Here is a 17,220-nt window from a genome sequence, read left to right on the forward strand (position 1 = left end):
TTATATTCCTGTACATAGGGGGGCAGTATTATAGTAGTTATATTCCTGTACATAGGGGGGCAGTATTATAGTAGTTATATTCTTGTACATAGGGGGCAGTATTATAGTAGTTATATTCTTGTACACAGGGGGCAGTATTATAGTAGTTATATTCCTGTACATAGGGGGCAGTGTTGTAGTAGTTATATTCCTGTACATAGGGGGCAGTATTATAGTAGTTATATTCCTGTGCATAGGGGGCAGTATTATAGTAGTTATATTCTTGTACATAGGGGCAGTATTATAGTAGTTATATTCTTGTACATAGGGGGCAGTATTATAGTAGTTATATTCCTGTATATAGGGGGCAGTATTATAGTAGTTATATTCTTGTACATAGGGGGCAGTATTATAGTAGTTATATTCCTGTACATAGGGGGCAGTATTATAGTAGTTATATTCTTGTACATAGGGGGCAGTATTATAGTAGTTATATTCTTGTACATAGGGGGCAGTATTATAGTAGTTATATTCCTGTACATAGGGGGCAGTATTATAGTAGTTATATTCCTGTACATAGGGGGCAGTATTATAGTAGTTATATTCCTGTACATAGGGGGCAGTATTATAGTAGTTATATTCCTGTACATAGGGGGCAGTATTATAGTAGTTATATTCTTGTACATAGGGGGCAGTATTATAGTAGTTATATTCCTGTACATAGGGGGCAGTATTATAGTAGTTATATTCTTGTACATAGGGGGCAGTATTATAGTAGTTATATTCTTGTACATAGGGGGCAGTATTATAGTAGTTATATTCTTGTACATAGGGGGCAGTATTATAGTAGTTATATTCTTGTACATAGGGGGCAGTGTTATAGTAGTTATATTCTTGTACATAGGGGGCAGTGTTATAGTAGTTATATTCTTGTACATAGGGGGCAGTATTATAGTAGTTATATTCTTGTACATAGGGGGCAGTATTATAGTAGTTATATTCTTGTACATAGGGGGCAGTATTATAGTAGTTATATTCCTGTACATAGGGGGCAGTATTATAGTAGTTATATTCCTGTACATAGGGGGCAGTATTATAGTAGTTATATTCTTGTACATAGGGGGCAGTATTATAGTAGTTATATTCTTGTACATAGGGGGCAGTATTATAGTAGTTATATTCCTGTACATAGGGGGCAGTATTATAGTAGTTATATTCCTGTACACAGGGGGCAGTATTATAGTAGTTATATTCCTGTACACAGGGGGCAGTATTATAGTAGTTATATTCTTGTACACAGGGGGCAGTATTATAGTAGTTATATTCCTGTACATAGGGGGGCAGTATTATAGTAGTTATATTCTTGTACATAGGGGGCAGTATTATAGTAGTTATATTCTTGTACACAGGGGGCAGTATTATAGTAGTTATATTCCTGTACATAGGGGGCAGTGTTGTAGTAGTTATATTCCTGTACATAGGGGGCAGTATTATAGTAGTTATATTCTTGTACATAGGGGGCAGTATTATAGTAGTTATATTCCTGTACATAGGGGGCAGTATTATAGTAGTTATATTCCTGTACACAGGGGGCAGTATTATAGTAGTTATATTCCTGTACACAGGGGGCAGTATTATAGTAGTTATATTCTTGTACATAGGGGGCAGTATTATAGTAGTTATATTCCTGTACATAGGGGGGCAGTATTATAGTAGTTATATTCCTGTACATAGGGGGGCAGTATTATAGTAGTTATATTCTTGTACATAGGGGGCAGTATTATAGTAGTTATATTCTTGTACACAGGGGGCAGTATTATAGTAGTTATATTCCTGTACATAGGGGGCAGTGTTGTAGTAGTTATATTCCTGTACATAGGGGGCAGTATTATAGTAGTTATATTCCTGTGCATAGGGGGCAGTATTATAGTAGTTATATTCTTGTACATAGGGGCAGTATTATAGTAGTTATATTCTTGTACACAGGGGGCAGTATTATAGTAGTTATATTCTTGTACACAGGGGGCAGTATTATAGTAGTTATATTCTTGTACACAGGGGGCAGTATTATAGTAGTTATATTTTTGTACATAGGGGGCAGTATTATAGTAGTTATATTCTTGTACATAGGGGGCAGTATTATAGTAGTTATATTCTTGTACATAGGGGGCAGTATTATAGTAGTTATATTCTTGTACATAGGGGGCAGTATTATAGTAGTTATATTCTTGTACATAGGGGGCAGTATATAACTACTATAATACTGCCCCCTATGTACAAGAAAACCGTTATATCCATCACGTCAGCTCATACAAGGTGCAGGGTGCAGATTGTAGGAAATCTCTGCTCTGTACTGATATATGATGAGATGTGTCTGTGATCCGGTGCCTGTAGTGATGTGCAGTGTATGATATATATCAGCCGCACTGTTCGGGGTGTGATCCTCCATCATGGTGCAGACAGAGACAGCTCTGACTTGTAATAAGAAATCCAGAAACCTTGTTCCAGAGTTCGGTGCAGATCGATATCTGTCTGCAGGGCGTCGGGATGTGGTGGGAGTTCAGCCCATTGACTTTATCTCATTAAAGCAATGACATTTCTCGCTTTTCTACAGTAAATGTTTACAAGGTAAAAGGAAAGTTTGACTTTTTTGTGTTGGTCTCATCGATGTTGTGGCTGTGAGCGGCAGGGGAGTGATTGGTACTCAGAGCCCTTAGTGCACGGCCAAAATGTCATGATAGCCGCCCCCCATGGCCTCTGCACCGGCCACTCAGATGCTTCAAGAGCAGGGCTGAGGCCGGGGAAGATTTATAGGGGTTTGTGGGAACCTTGTGCTTGTTCACACCAGCTTTTCTCCAGAATGCACTCATTGTACAAATAGCTGTGGAGGACGCAGTGACCTTGATGTCCCAGTGGCCAGTCCTCTCTTCCCAAGGGAATTGTCCTGTTAGTCCGAAACTACTAAGGATTTTGGAGCAAAGCGTAGACTTGCGAGAACTTTCTAAAATAAATGTAATCCACAGCTAAAGGCCTAGGAAAGAGTCTGGTAACGGTGGACGATGTGTGGGATCATGTACAGGGACTAGAAATAAATCTCACATACACAAATACCCGTCAGTATGATCCGGGATTTGCTATAAATACGTTAGGTGTGATCTCAGCCGCCGCTCACTTTACGCTTCTGTTACTCTCTTCCTCTCCACAGCTGAACACTTGCCCTAACGCCTCCTTCACAGATCTGGCCGAAATAGTGTCCAGGATTGAACCTGTCAAAGCAGCTGTGGTGGACGGTAAGTGCAGGAGATTGGTCCTGGATGGGGCAGTAATAGAAGATGTGTATCATAAGCAACACTTCACATCTGTCCCTTGAAATCCAGGGTGAGGAAGAGTTCTCCTTACAGAGACTTTGCCAATTAAGGCCGCCATGTAGGCGTGTGGAGACTTATAGCCATTGATGCTCCATTAGGGGGATTCTGGGAAAATATGCAAAGTTTTCCAGGATGGGATAAGGAAAACCACGCCTGTTTTAGCACCTTGTAAGGCAGCTCCCCTGGCATCACGCATCACCTACAAGAAGCTTTATGACATGATGCAGGACTAAAACCAAACCAGTACAGGCGGTCCCCTACTTGAGAACACCTGACTTACAGACGACCCCTTGTTACAAACGGACCTCTGGATGTAGCCTTAGGCTACAAAAAAGAGCTATAACAATTATCAAAGGCGTCTGCAATGAAGCTTTATTGTTACTCCTGGTTCTTATGACATCCAACATTTTTAAAATCCAATTGTCACAGAGAACAAAAAAATTTGGCTGGGATTACAATGATAAAATATACAGTTCCGACTTGCATACAAATTCAACATAGGTTCTGTAGGTTTGTTCTTATCCTGTACTGTATATCTAATCCAGAAGAAACAGGCTCCCAGCAGTGTATAATGTTTCCTCCTGGCTCCTCAGCGCAGGGAACTGGTTTGGTTTTAATGCTTGATGTCAAGGTACAAGGAGCTAAACAAGGCGCGGTTCTCCATATCCCATCCTGGGAAACTTTGCATATCTTTACATAAAACCAGAGCAGATGTAATGTATTGCTTGCTCTGGATTTATAGGCAAAGGAGTATATACGGGTATATACAAGTCATCATTCCTTGTGTGACGCCCCCATCAGGCTCATAAACCCCGTTGTGGGCATATATCAGATAGGAGCATGTCCCACTCATCAGAAGATGATGAGAGCATGCTGGGAGCTGTAGATTTGAGAGGCTTGTGGTCGTTGGTGCACACACCCAGGATAATCTTTGGCTGGGCCTGATCAGTCTTAACGGGAACCTGTCATCAGGAACCTCATATTCACTAAAGACAGGCTACAGAAGCCCATTAAACCTGTATTGCACACCTGCCTTTCTGCTTTCTCTAAGCATTTGCATTACATTATCATTGTGTGTAATAACTTACCTTGCACCTTGGCAGAATCCTTTGTGTAGTCCCAGGGGTTGGGCTTTGGTTTGGAAGCATTAAAAAAAACCATGTGACTTGTCTGTGCTGAAAACCTCCTCCTCAGCTCTCAGCCCCCACCTTTTTTCTCCTGTACAGCTCCTCCCTCCTGCTTCTTCATGGAGCTCACTGCCTGGTGATCTGACAGCACTGGGGGAGGGAGGAGCACAGATAAGTCAGATGTTTTTTAAATGCAACCAAACCAAAGCCCAACCCCTGGGACTACACAGAGGATTCTGTCAGGGTACAAGGTAAGTTATAACACTCCATTATATGGTAATGCAAATTCTTAGAGAAAGCAGAAAGACATCTGTGCACTGCAGCTGCAATAGGCCTCTGCAACTTGTCTTTAGTGAAAGTTTATACCTGTGCATACGCTTCTCCTCTCCTTCGAGTCTGGTGACTTCTCATCTCCTGTAATAAGTAGATTATACAGGTAATATTCATGTCCCCTATAGTTTATGGATATTTCTGCACACGCCGGGAGCTGAAGGGGTTACACACGATGCAGGATTACACGGCTTCTATATGTCACCCGGCTGAGAACTTAATTATTATAATCTGCTGCTGCTATAAAGGTGCCGTAACTTGCTGCAGGGGACGTTCCAGGAGTTACATACACTGAAGCCCCAGTGTCAGGGGGTGGTCCGCAGAGCTCACACTTCATCCCGCAGCTGTGCGCTCTTTATATGGGGGATTTACATTTTCCATACAATACGTCATTCCCTTTTATTATGGTTCTGTTTGAGTAAGAGGAAATGCACAAAACAGAACCCCAAGAAGATCGGGTAATGAAGGGTTACAGCATCATTTACCCCCTCCCAGCAGAACCGTCCAGACCCGACCTCCGTCTCCTGCTGCCGATTCCATCAATTCCTGTAAATCTCGGCACAGTTCTGTCCAGTCTTATGTGTTGAGGGTCTCTGGGGGTCACAGACATCGCCGCACTCCTTGTATAAAGCTATAGAGCTAACAATGGCTTATTGTAAGAGGTCGGCACAGTCAGGGGATCCAAACGTACCCTCAGTGTATTACCGCTGCAGGCCCAGGGGCGGCGCTCTGATGAATAAATGTTTGTCTTCCAGATGAATCTGATTATCAGACGGAATATGAGGAGGAGGAAGTTTCAGACTCTAAAAAAGAAGATTATCTGAATTTCCTGAGCGCCACGAACATTGACGAGGTGTCTGATAGTGTAAGTAGCTGCTGGATTACTGCGCCTGTACACAGAGTAGGATTGCTAGAGCCTGCAGGTTTAGGTAGTACAGTGGTTGGGTTTGGTATTGCAGCTCATACATGAGTGCACTAACCTTTATCGGAAATCTGGGACATACAATAAGCTGAGCTGCACCCGAAATATAAATTCGCAGATTTACCTAAAAGCCCAATCCAGGCTGCAGATATTGTGCCCCCAATGTCCTAACTCTGTATTTTGTGCGCAGGATGATGAAGCGGACATGGAGGTGCGGAAGCGCTTGGTGCGACGACATGCGGGAGACAAGACCTCAGAGAACAGCTGAACAAGTGAAAGCAGAGAGATGATGCGTCCCTGGGGTTCCTCTGCTGTGTACGGTTCTAGCTGTAGTTCCTCCCTAGCATGTGGGGATACAGGTCATGTGATCTGGACATCCACTAGACACAATCTCTCAAGCCTTAAGGAGTCTATACGTCTCCTGTAACTTAGCGGAGCGCAGTGTGCAGGGGACAGGACAGTGGAGATCTAGGGGAGCACTGGTTTTCGGGCTAGTTTTGGAGTGTGGGTGACTACTGTCAGGGATGTCCATGGGAAACCTCTCCCAGCCTCAGATACCTGTTATAAATCCCGGAAAAGGGAAGACAATGATTATTATTATTTTTGTTGTGCGGAGCTGAAGTAGTTTTGTTATCCCTGTTACCCTTTGTTAAGTGCCTAGATTGTCAGCTCCCGGGACTAGGCTTTATGTTATTAGGCTGAAGGAGGAGGATGTGTGCCATGGCTCCTATCAGCTGGAGGCGCCGTGTACACCCTGGATGATTTGCACATGTACAACTAATATTTATTACAGATGTAAAGGTTAGACTGCAGGATATTGCTAACATGTATGTATGTATGTGCCGCCTTTTACACGCTTAACCCCCAATGTGCCAAGCCGGGATTTTCTTACAGGGGCTCCTTCCCCAGGAAGTTTTATTATCTGGTGGTTCATATGAGCTGAACCCTTGTACAGACACGCACCCAGACATAATCCATGTCCAGGAGTCTGTGTGTGCAGTGGGATAGAACATCCATCAGCAAAGTGGAGAACCCCTCGAAGAAAAGCTGTCCAGCTGAGACTTGTAGTTCTCCTGGACCTTGCCTTACGGCTGCCGCAGTGTGTGGGCACATGGAGGACTGGTGGGATCTCTCCGGCGCTGACGCCTTATGCCCATTTATTTTTTTCTTTGCTTGTTTGCCAAATTCTCACACTTAACCACTTGTAGCCAAAGATGGGTCCTGCCAGTCTGGGGGCCGCAGTGTTCATAGGTGGGGGGTGGTCCGGCTGAGCAGTGATGGGTGGGAGAGGATGTACTCATCATCTTATAGAAGAATAAAAGGCCTTCACAGATTCATCTGTCATCAGTGTCATTATTTTATTAAGTATCACCTGAGACTAGATCCAGGGTGCCCCCCAATCTCACACAAGATCTGGGGTGTCCCCCCTAATCACACACAAGATATGGGGAGTCCCCCCCCTAATCTCACACAAAGATATGGGATGCGCCCCCCTCACCTTGCAGAAGCTCCAGGGTGCCCCATAATCTCACACAAGATGTGGGGCGCCCCTCTAGCCTGAAACATTGCCTGGATATGGGGGATCTCTCCACCCTCCGCCTGGAGCTGCTGAGATTGGGGACAATGTGTCTGTGACTTTCTCATTCTAAATAAGATTTTCCTCCGCAGCGTTTACCCAGCAGCACATCAGCGGATCCAAAAATAAATAGGGAATGGGTTTTATTCAGGATTGGAGCGGGAGCCTAATTTGCATACATCACCTACCTGTGATTACACCACAATCAGCATCTAATTGCCAATATCCCAGGAGCTGAAAGCCCTCAACATCCAATTATGGGAGAAGCTCAGAGTGTATGCGGTGCCTGCGCTCCCACTGATTGTCCCATTACTGTCCCCAAACTATTCCTGGTCTCAATGGCTTCTGCTCCATTCATCCTCTGCCGGGGCCTGATAGTGGGGTCCCAGAATCCAGAGGAGGGGGATAGATATGATTGTATCTTGTATATTAGTATCCACCAAAACCACAAGGCTTGATGTGCTGCAGGACCACTTACAATAGCAACGGAGTGAACTGATAGATGGTCTATGGAGAGGGGATATATGGGGGCAGTGATCTGGTTCATGATTTGATACATGAGACCCCCGATACACTGTGACCTTGGTGAATGGGGGGGGGGGGGCACTGGTAGTTGGGGGTCAGGTGAGGATACCCAGTGGCCCCCCCAGGATTGTCAGTGTCTTATTGGCAGAGAAGCTGCAGATAATTATTCAGTGTAATTGTGTCTGTGTATTTCTATAGTATAGAAGATGCAGGATCCTCCATCTGTCACATCATTAACCCATGGGGCGCCAGAGCCGCAAACCTACAAAACAGCATCAGTACAGTCATGGCCAGAAGTTCTGAGAATGATACAAATGGTAATTGTTACAAAGTCTCCGGCATCAGGTGTTATAATGGCAATTTGCATATTCTCCAGAATGTTATAAAGAGGGATCAGCTTAACAGCAATTCATTGCAAAGTCAATATTTGCCTAGAAAGTGAACTTTTTCCCCCAAAACACATTTCCCCTTCATTGCAGGCGCCTTAAAGTGTCAGTGATGTCTCCAGTAACACAGGTGCAGGGGGGCTGATGGGGACAGGGCTGGGGGACAATCACACCCCTGGACACTTTACCAGGAGGCTGGTGCTTGGCATCATTGTTTCTCTTCTGTTACCCATGGTTATCTCTAAAGAAACCCGTGCAGTCATCATTGCACTGCACAAAACTGGCCTCAGGGAAGAGTATCGCAGCTAGAAAGATTGCACCTCAGTCACCAATCTATCGCATCATCAAGGAATCAAGGAGAGAGGCTCCATTGTTACCAAAAAGGCTCTAGGAGCCCAAGAAGGACCAGCAAGCGCCAGGAGCGTCTCTTACAAGTGTCTCAGCTTGGGGATGGGGCTCCCAGCAGTGCAGAGCTCAGGAATGGCAGCAGCAGGTGTGAGGCATCTGCACGCACTGTGACACTGTGGAGACTCCTGGAGCAAGGCCTGGTGTCCAGGAGGGCAGCACAGAAGCCGCTTCTCTCCAGAAACCATCAGGGACAGACTGATATTCTGCAGGAGGTGCAGGGAGTGGACGCTGAGGACTGGGGGACAGACGGATATTCTGCAGGAGGTGCAGGGAGTGGACGCTGAGGACTGGGGGACAGACGGATATTCTGCAGGAGGTGCAGGGAGTGGACGCTGAGGACTGGGGGAAAGGCATTGTCTCTGATGAATCCCCTTTCTGATTGTTGGGAGAAGACAAGGTGAGCGATGCCCCCAGTCCTGTCTCCTGCACCTGTAAAGCTCCTGCAGCCATTCATGTGTGTGGGGGGGGGGGGGGGGCTTCTCAGCCAAGGGAATCGCCCTAATAACACCTCCATGGATAAAGAATGGAGCAGAATGTCCTCCAGGAGCTGCTTCTCCCCACCCTCCAGGAGCAGATGGTGATGAGCAATGCCTCCTCCAGCATGATGGAGCACCTGCCATAAAGGGGAGAACTAAATGGTGCAGGGAACAGAACACAGAGATTCTGGGTCCATGGCTCCGGGAACAGAACACAGAGATTCTGGGTCCATGGCCCGGGAACAGAACACAGAGATTCTGGGTCCATGGCCCGGGAACAGAACACAGAGATTCTGGGTCCATGGCCCGGGAACAGAACACAGAGATTCTGGGTCCATGGCCCGGAGACTCCCCAGATCTTATCCCATTGAGAACTTGTGGTCAATCATCAAAAGACGGGTGGACAAACAAAACCCAACACATTGTGACAGAATGCAGCAGTGACTGTGCAGGAATGGACGGCGATCAGTCAGGATCTGGTGCAGGAGGTGAGTGAGAGCCGCCAGAGAGAATTGCAGAGGTCCTGGAGAAGAAGGAGAGGTCCTGCAGATACTGACTCGCTGCAGTAACTCCTCCTACCTGACAATAAAAGCTTCTGCTCCCCATAATATGATTGCACTTGTATCTCTGTATGTGATAAACATCTGACAGACCAGAGGGACACATCATGTGACAATAGAAGATTTGTGTCATTCCCACAACTTATGGCCAGGACTGTACAGTATAGGGGGAAGAAGGGGGGGGGACCAGTCCATTACATAGATCACTGGAGAGAGAACAAACTCCAATATGATATACAGGATAGGAGTAGTAGTACTGTGCTGTGCCCATATATACAGGATAGGAGTAGTAGTACTGTGCTGTGCCCATATATACAGGATAGGAGTAGTAGTACTGTGCTGTGCCCATATATACAGGATAGGAGTAGTAGTACTGTGCTGTGCCCATATATACAGGATAGGAGTAGTAGTACTGTGCTGTGCCCATATATACAGGATAGGAGTAGTAGTACTGTGCTGTGCCCATATATACAGGATAGGAGTAGTAGTACTGTGCTGTGCCCATATATACAGGATAGGAGTAGTAGTACTGTGCTGTGCCCATATATACAGGATAGGAGTAGTAGTACTGTGCTGTGCCCATATATACAGGATAGGAGTAGTAGTACTGTGCTGTGCTCATATATACAGGATAGGAGTAGTAGTACTGTGCTCTGCCCATATATACAGGATAGGAGTAGTAGTACTGTGCTGTGCCCATATATACAGGATAGGAGTAGTAGTACTGTGCTGTGCCTATATATACAGGATAGGAGTAGTAGTACTGTGCTGTGCCCATATACACAGGATAGGAGTAGTAGTACTGTGCTGTGCCCATATACACAGGATAGGAGTAGTAGTACTGTGCTGTGCTCATATACACAGGATAGGAGTAGTAGTACTGTGCTGTGCTCATATATACAGGATAGGAGTAGTAGTACTGTGCTGTGCTCATATATACAGGATAGGAGTAGTAGTACTGTGCTGTGCCCATATATACAGGATAGGAGTAGGAGTACTGTGCTGTGCCCATATATACAGGATAGGAGTAGGAGTACTGTGCTGTGCCCATATATACAGGATAGGAGTAGTAGTACTGTGCTGTGCCCATATATACAGGATAGGAGTAGTAGTACTGTGCTGTGCCCATATATACAGGATAGGAGTAGTAGTACTGTGCTGTGCCCATATATACAGGATAGGAGTAGTAGTACTGTACTGTGCCCATATACACAGGATAGGAGTAGTGGTACTGTGCTATGCCCATATATACAGGATAGGAGTAGTGGTACTGTGCTGTGCCCATATATACAGGATAGGAGTAGTAGTACTGTACTGTGCCCATATACACAGGATAGGAGTAGTAGTACTGTGCTATGCCCATATATACAGGATAGGAGTAGTGGTACTGTGCTGTGCCCATATATACAGGATAGGAGTAGTAGTACTGTGCTGTGCCCATATATACAGGATAGGAGTAGTAGTACTGTGCTGTGCCCATATATACAGGATAGCAGTAGTGGTGCTGTGCTGATATATACAGGATAGGAGTAGTAGTGCTGGGCCCATATATACAGGATAGGAGTAGTAGTACTGTGCTGTGTCCATATATACAGGATAGGAGTAGTAGTACTGTGCTGTGCCCATATATACATGATAGGAGTAGTAGTACTGTGCTGTGCCCATATATACAGGATAGGAGTAGTAGTACTGTGCTGTGCCCATATATACAGGATAGGAGTAGTAGTACTGTGCTGTGCCCATATATACAGGATAGGAGTAGTAGTACTGTACTGTGCCCATATACACAGGATAGGAGTAGTAGTACTGTACTGTGCCCATATACACAGGATAGGAGTAGTAGTACTGTGCTGTGCCCATATATACAGGATAGGAGTAGTAGTACTGTGCTGTGCCCATATATACAGGATAGGAGTAGTAGTACTGTGCTGTGCCCATATATACAGGATAGCAGTAGTGGTGCTGTGCTGATATATACAGGATAGGAGTAGTAGTACTGTGCTGTGCCCATATATACAGGATAGGAGTAGTAGTACTGTGCTGTGCCCATATATACAGGATAGGAGTAGTAGTACTGTGCTGTGCCCATATATACAGGATAGGAGTAGTAGTACTGTGCTGTGCCCATATATACAGGATAGCAGTAGTAGTACTGTACTGTGCCCATATACCCAGGATAGGAGTAGTAGTACTGTGCTGTGCCCATATATACAGGATAGTAGTAGTACTGTGCTGTGCTCATATATACAGGATAGGAGTAGTAGTACTGTGCTGTGCCCATATATACAGGATAGGAGTAGTAGTACTGTGCTATGCCCATATATACAGGATAGGAGTAGTGGTACTGTGCTGTGCCCATATATACAGGATAGGAGTAGTAGTACTGTGCTGTGCCCATATATACAGGATAGGAGTAGTAGTGCTGGGCCCATATATACAGGATAGGAGTAGTAGTACTGTGCTGTGTCCATATATACAGGATAGGAGTAGTAGTACTGTGCTGTGCCCATATATACAGGATAGGAGTAGAAGTACTGTGCTGTGCCCATATATACAGTATAGGAGAAGTAGTACTGTGCTGTGCCCATATATACAGTATAGGAGAAGTAGTACTGTGCTGTGCCCATATATACAGTATAGGAGAAGTAGTACTGTGCTGTGCCCATATATACAGGATAGGAGTAGTAGTACTGTGCTGTGCCTATATATACAGGATAGGAGTAGTAGTACTGTGCTGTGCCCATATATACATGATAGGAGTAGTAGTACTGTGCTGTGCCCATATATACAGGATAGGAGTAGTAGTACTGTGCTGTGCCCATATATACAGGATAGGAGTAGTAGTACTGTGCTGTGCCTATATATACAGGATAGGAGTAGTAGTACTGTGCTGTGCCCATATATACATGATAGGAGTAGTACTGTGCTGTGCTCATATATACAGGATAGGAGTAGTAGTACTGTGCTGTGCCTATATATACAGGATAGGAGTAGTAGTACTGTGCTGTGCCCATATATACATGATAGGAGTAGTAGTACTGTGCTGTGCCCATATATACAGGATAGGAGTAGTAGTACTGTGCTGTGCCCATATATACAGGATAGGAGTAGTAGTACTGTGCTGTGCCTATATATACAGGATAGGAGTAGTAGTACTGTACTGTGCCCATATACACAGGATAGGAGTAGTAATACTGTACTGTGCCCATATATACAGGATAGGAGTAGTAGTACTGTGCTGTGCCCATATATACAGGATAGGAGTAGTAGTACTGTGCTGTGCCCATATATACAGGATAGGAGTAGTAGTACTGTGCTGTGCCCATATATACAGGATAGGAGTAGTAGTACTGTGCTGTGCCCATATATACAGGATAGCAGTAGTAGTACTGTACTGTGCCCATATACCCAGGATAGGAGTAGTAGTACTGTGCTGTGCCCATATATACAGGATAGGAGTAGTAGTACTGTGCTGTGCTCATATATACAGGATAGGAGTAGTAGTACTGTGCTGTGCCCATATATACAGGATAGGAGTAGTAGTACTGTGCTGTGCCCATATATACAGGATAGGAGTAGTAGTACTGTGCTGTGCCCATATATACAGGATAGGAGTAGTAGTACTGTGCTCTGCCCATATATACAGGATAGGAGTAGTAGTACTGTGCTGTGCCCATATATACAGGATAGGAGTAGTAGTACTGTGCCCATATACACAGGATAGGAGTAGTAGTACTGTGCTGTGCCCATATACACAGGATAGGAGTAGTAGTACTGTGCTGTGCCCATATATACAGGATAGGAGTAGTAGTACTGTGCTGTGCTCATATATACAGGATACGAGTAGTAGTACTGTGCTGTGCCCATATATACAGGATAGGAGTAGTAGTACTGTACTGTGCCCATATACACAGGATAGGAGTAGTAGTACTATGCTATGCCCATATATACAGGATAGGAGTAGTGGTACTGTGCTGTGCCCATATATACAGGATAGGAGTAGTAGTACTGTACTGTGCCCATATACACAGGATAGGAGTAGTAGTACTGTGCTATGCCCATATATACAGGATAGGAGTAGTGGTACTGTGCTGTGCCCATATATACAGGATAGGAGTAGTAGTACTGTGCTGTGCCCATATATACAGGATAGGAGTAGTAGTACTGTGCTGTGCCCATATATACAGGATAGCAGTAGTGGTGCTGTGCTGATATATACAGGATAGGAGTAGTAGTACTGTGCTGTGTCCATATATACAGGATAGGAGTAGTAGTACTGTGCTGTGCCCATATATACAGGATAGGAGTAGTAGTGCTGGGCCCATATATACAGGATAGGAGTAGTAGTACTGTGCTGTGTCCATATATACAGGATAGGAGTAGTAGTACTGTGCTGTGCCCATATATACAGGATAGGAGTAGTAGTACTGTGCTGTGCCCATATATACAGTATAGGAGAAGTAGTACTGTGCTGTGCCCATATATACAGTATAGGAGAAGTAGTACTGTGCTGTGCCCATATATACAGTATAGGAGAAGTAGTACTGTGCTGTGCCCATATATACAGGATAGGAGTATTAGTACTGCGCTGTGCCCATATATACAGGATAGGAGTAGTAGTACTGCGCTGTGCTCATATATACAGGATAGGAGTAGTAGTACTGTGCTGTGCCCATATATACAAGATAGGAGTAGTAGTACTGTGCTGTGCCCATATATACAGGATAGGAGTAGTAGTGCTGGGCCCATATATACAGGATAGGAGTATTAGTACTGTGCTGTGCCCATATATACAGGATAGGAGTAGTAGTACTGTGTCCATATATACAGGATAGGAGTATTAGTACTGTGCTGTGCCCATATATACAGGATAGGAGTAGTAGTACGGTGCCCATATATACAGGATAGGAGTAGTAGTATTGTGCTGTGCCCATATATACAGTATAGGAGTAGTAGTACTGTGCTGTGCCCATATATACAGGATAGGAGTAGTAGTACAGTGCTGATATATACAGGATAGGGGTAGTAGTACTGTGCTGATATATACAGCATAGGAGTAGTAGTACAGTGCTGATATATACAGGATAGTAGTAGTAGTAGTACAGTGCTGATATATACAGGATAGGAGTAGTAGTAGTACAGTGCTGATATATACAGGATAGGAGTATTAGTACTGTGCTGTGCCCATATATACAGGATAGGAGTAGTAGTACGGTGCTCATATATACAGGATAGGAGTAGTAGTATTGTGCTGTGCCCATATATACAGTATAGGAGTAGTAGTACTGTGCTCATATATACAGGATAGGAGTAGTAGTATTGTGCTGTGCCCATATATAAAGGATAGGAGTAGTAGTACTGTGCTGTGCCCATATATACAGGATAGGAGTAGTAGTACAGTGCTGATATATACAGGATAGGGGTAGTAGTACTGTGCTGATATATACAGCATAGGAGTAGTAGTACAGTGCTGATATATACAGGATAGGAGTAGTAGTAGTACAGTGCTGATATATACAGGATAGGAGTAGTAGTAGTACAGTGCTGATATATACAGGATAGGAGTAGTACTGTGCTGTGCCCATATATACAGGATAGGAGTAGTAGTACTGTGCTGTGCCCATATATACAGGATAGGAGTAGTAGTACAGTGCTGATATATACAGGATAGGAGTAGTAGTAGTACTGTGCTGATATATACAGGATAGGAGTAGTAGTACAGTGCTGATATATACAGGATAGGAGTAGTAGTACTGTGCTGATATATACAGGATAGGAGTAGTAGTAGTACTGTGCTGATATATACAGGATAGGAGTAGTAGTACTGTGCTGTGCCCATATATACAGGATAGGAGTAGTAGTACTGTGCTGTGCCCATATATACAGGATAGGAGTAGTATTACAGTGCTGATATATACAGGATAGGAGTAGTAGTACTGTGCTGTGCCCATATATACAGGATAGGAGTAGTAGTACTGTGCTGTGCCCATATATACAGGATAGGAGTAGTAGTACTGTGCTGATATATACAGGATAGGAGTAGTAGTACAGTGCTGATATATACAGGATAGGAGTAGTAGTACTGTGCTGATATATACAGGATAGGAGTAGTAGTACTGTGCTGATATATACAGGATAGGAGTAGTAGTACTGTGCTGATATATACAGGATAGGAGTAGTAGTACTGTGCTGATCTATACTGGTTGGCAGTAATTTAGTTGTTTTATGGAGATTGTTATCACTTTGAAGTTTTATATTGAAATGTCCCTTTAGAAACAAAACTGGGGAAGTATAAGACGCCGGCGCCGCTCGCTGTCAGTGATGTGGATCAGGCTCTGGTACAGCGGATCGATGCCTCGTGGCGCCGGTCCAGCTCCTGTCACCATTGCTGATAATTTGCACGTTTCTCTCATTTATCTGTTCTGCCAATTCAATGCAAAACCACAAAACGCCCCAAGTCCTTCGTGCGGCTCATTCCTGCTCTGTGTGATGGGTGAGAGCGTCTGCTACGGGATACGGGATAGAGGGAGAAGGACGGTGCAAGGAAGGGGCTTTATACATTTTTTTACAAATTAATAAAACCGAGCGTGGTGCGTGTATCCGTGTATCCAGGCGTTTGGTAACTAGCACTGCATGTAACTAGTAAACAATACAAAACGCAACCCAAGCGGAACGTGCCCGCACCCTCCCAGTGCCCCCAGAAGTCGCCTCATTAGTAAACGGAGACCGCGTGCAGCTCATTTATTCTCAGTGTCACTGCAGAGTTCTGTAAGAGAACATTAGTGACCAAGCAGCATCATGAGAGCCCGGGATAAAGCTGAGGCACAGAGGACAGCAGGGTTAGGAGGCTCTGAGCAGCTCCTGGAGCACAACGCATCATCTGTACATGGGCGGAGCAAGACATGGCCGCCTACCGACCGCTGACACCCACAGCTGTAGGGACCCGTCTGCCGGTGCTGATCCTGTGGCACGCAGCCAGGCGGGCACTGCCAACCCCTCGTCATGCCAGAGCTACACTGACCACACTAATTATATTCCCAGAACATCCCATCTAGAACATTATAGGGAATTCTTTTATAAAACACAATGTATCACCCTCTGTATGGCGCTATGTGGCATCAGATCTCTCATATACAAGATCCACAGCAGCACAGAGGGGATCAGGACAGATATAACCCTCATCCATCACGTCTCCCGTAATAATATTGCGCGGCTCAGATTAACCCCATGTGACTCTGCCATAAAGCCTGACAAATGGCACCGGGTGTATGAGGAGGATACTACACCCCGGGATGAGATCGGGTGTCAGGGGAACAATCCCAGTTGTTGGATGTAATGGATTTTCCATCACCGCGAGCGTCAGATACATCATAAAACTATTTATACCGATGTTACAGACTTCACCCCCCCTCCCCCCATAACACATAGGACCCAATGTAAGCTCCCGGGGAGAGAAACGTGCAGAGCCCCACATGCTGTGACACTACAACTCCCAGCATCCCCTCACAGCCAGATACTCTAATCCTGTGTATTGTGGAGTTCATAAATAAAGAGAATTATATT

The 17,220-nt window shown here is 44.7% G+C and overlaps 1 protein-coding gene across 6 annotated transcripts in view; it reads left to right on the forward strand.

The window, feature by feature from the left end:
* The window catches only part of PNPLA7 (patatin like domain 7, lysophospholipase), a 97,081-nt gene extending 90,022 nt beyond the window's left edge, over positions 1-7,059 (forward strand). For 5 of the 6 annotated variants that reach the window (XM_072125352.1, XM_072125350.1, XM_072125351.1 and 2 more), the window contains 3 exons: positions 3,185-3,269; positions 5,560-5,669; positions 5,917-7,059. In XM_072125352.1, the coding sequence (XP_071981453.1) occupies positions 3,185-3,269; positions 5,560-5,669; positions 5,917-5,994 (273 nt within the window). In that variant the 3' untranslated portion in view covers positions 5,995-7,059. The remainder of the gene's footprint in view (positions 1-3,184; positions 3,270-5,559; positions 5,670-5,916) is intronic. The other variant, XM_072125348.1, reaches the window with a different exon arrangement.
* The last annotated feature ends 10,161 nt before the right edge of the window (positions 7,060-17,220 follow it).

Source organism: Engystomops pustulosus, chromosome 9, assembly GCF_040894005.1.
Source record: "Engystomops pustulosus chromosome 9, aEngPut4.maternal, whole genome shotgun sequence".
In the NCBI taxonomy this organism is placed as follows: Eukaryota; Metazoa; Chordata; class Amphibia; order Anura; family Leptodactylidae; genus Engystomops; species Engystomops pustulosus.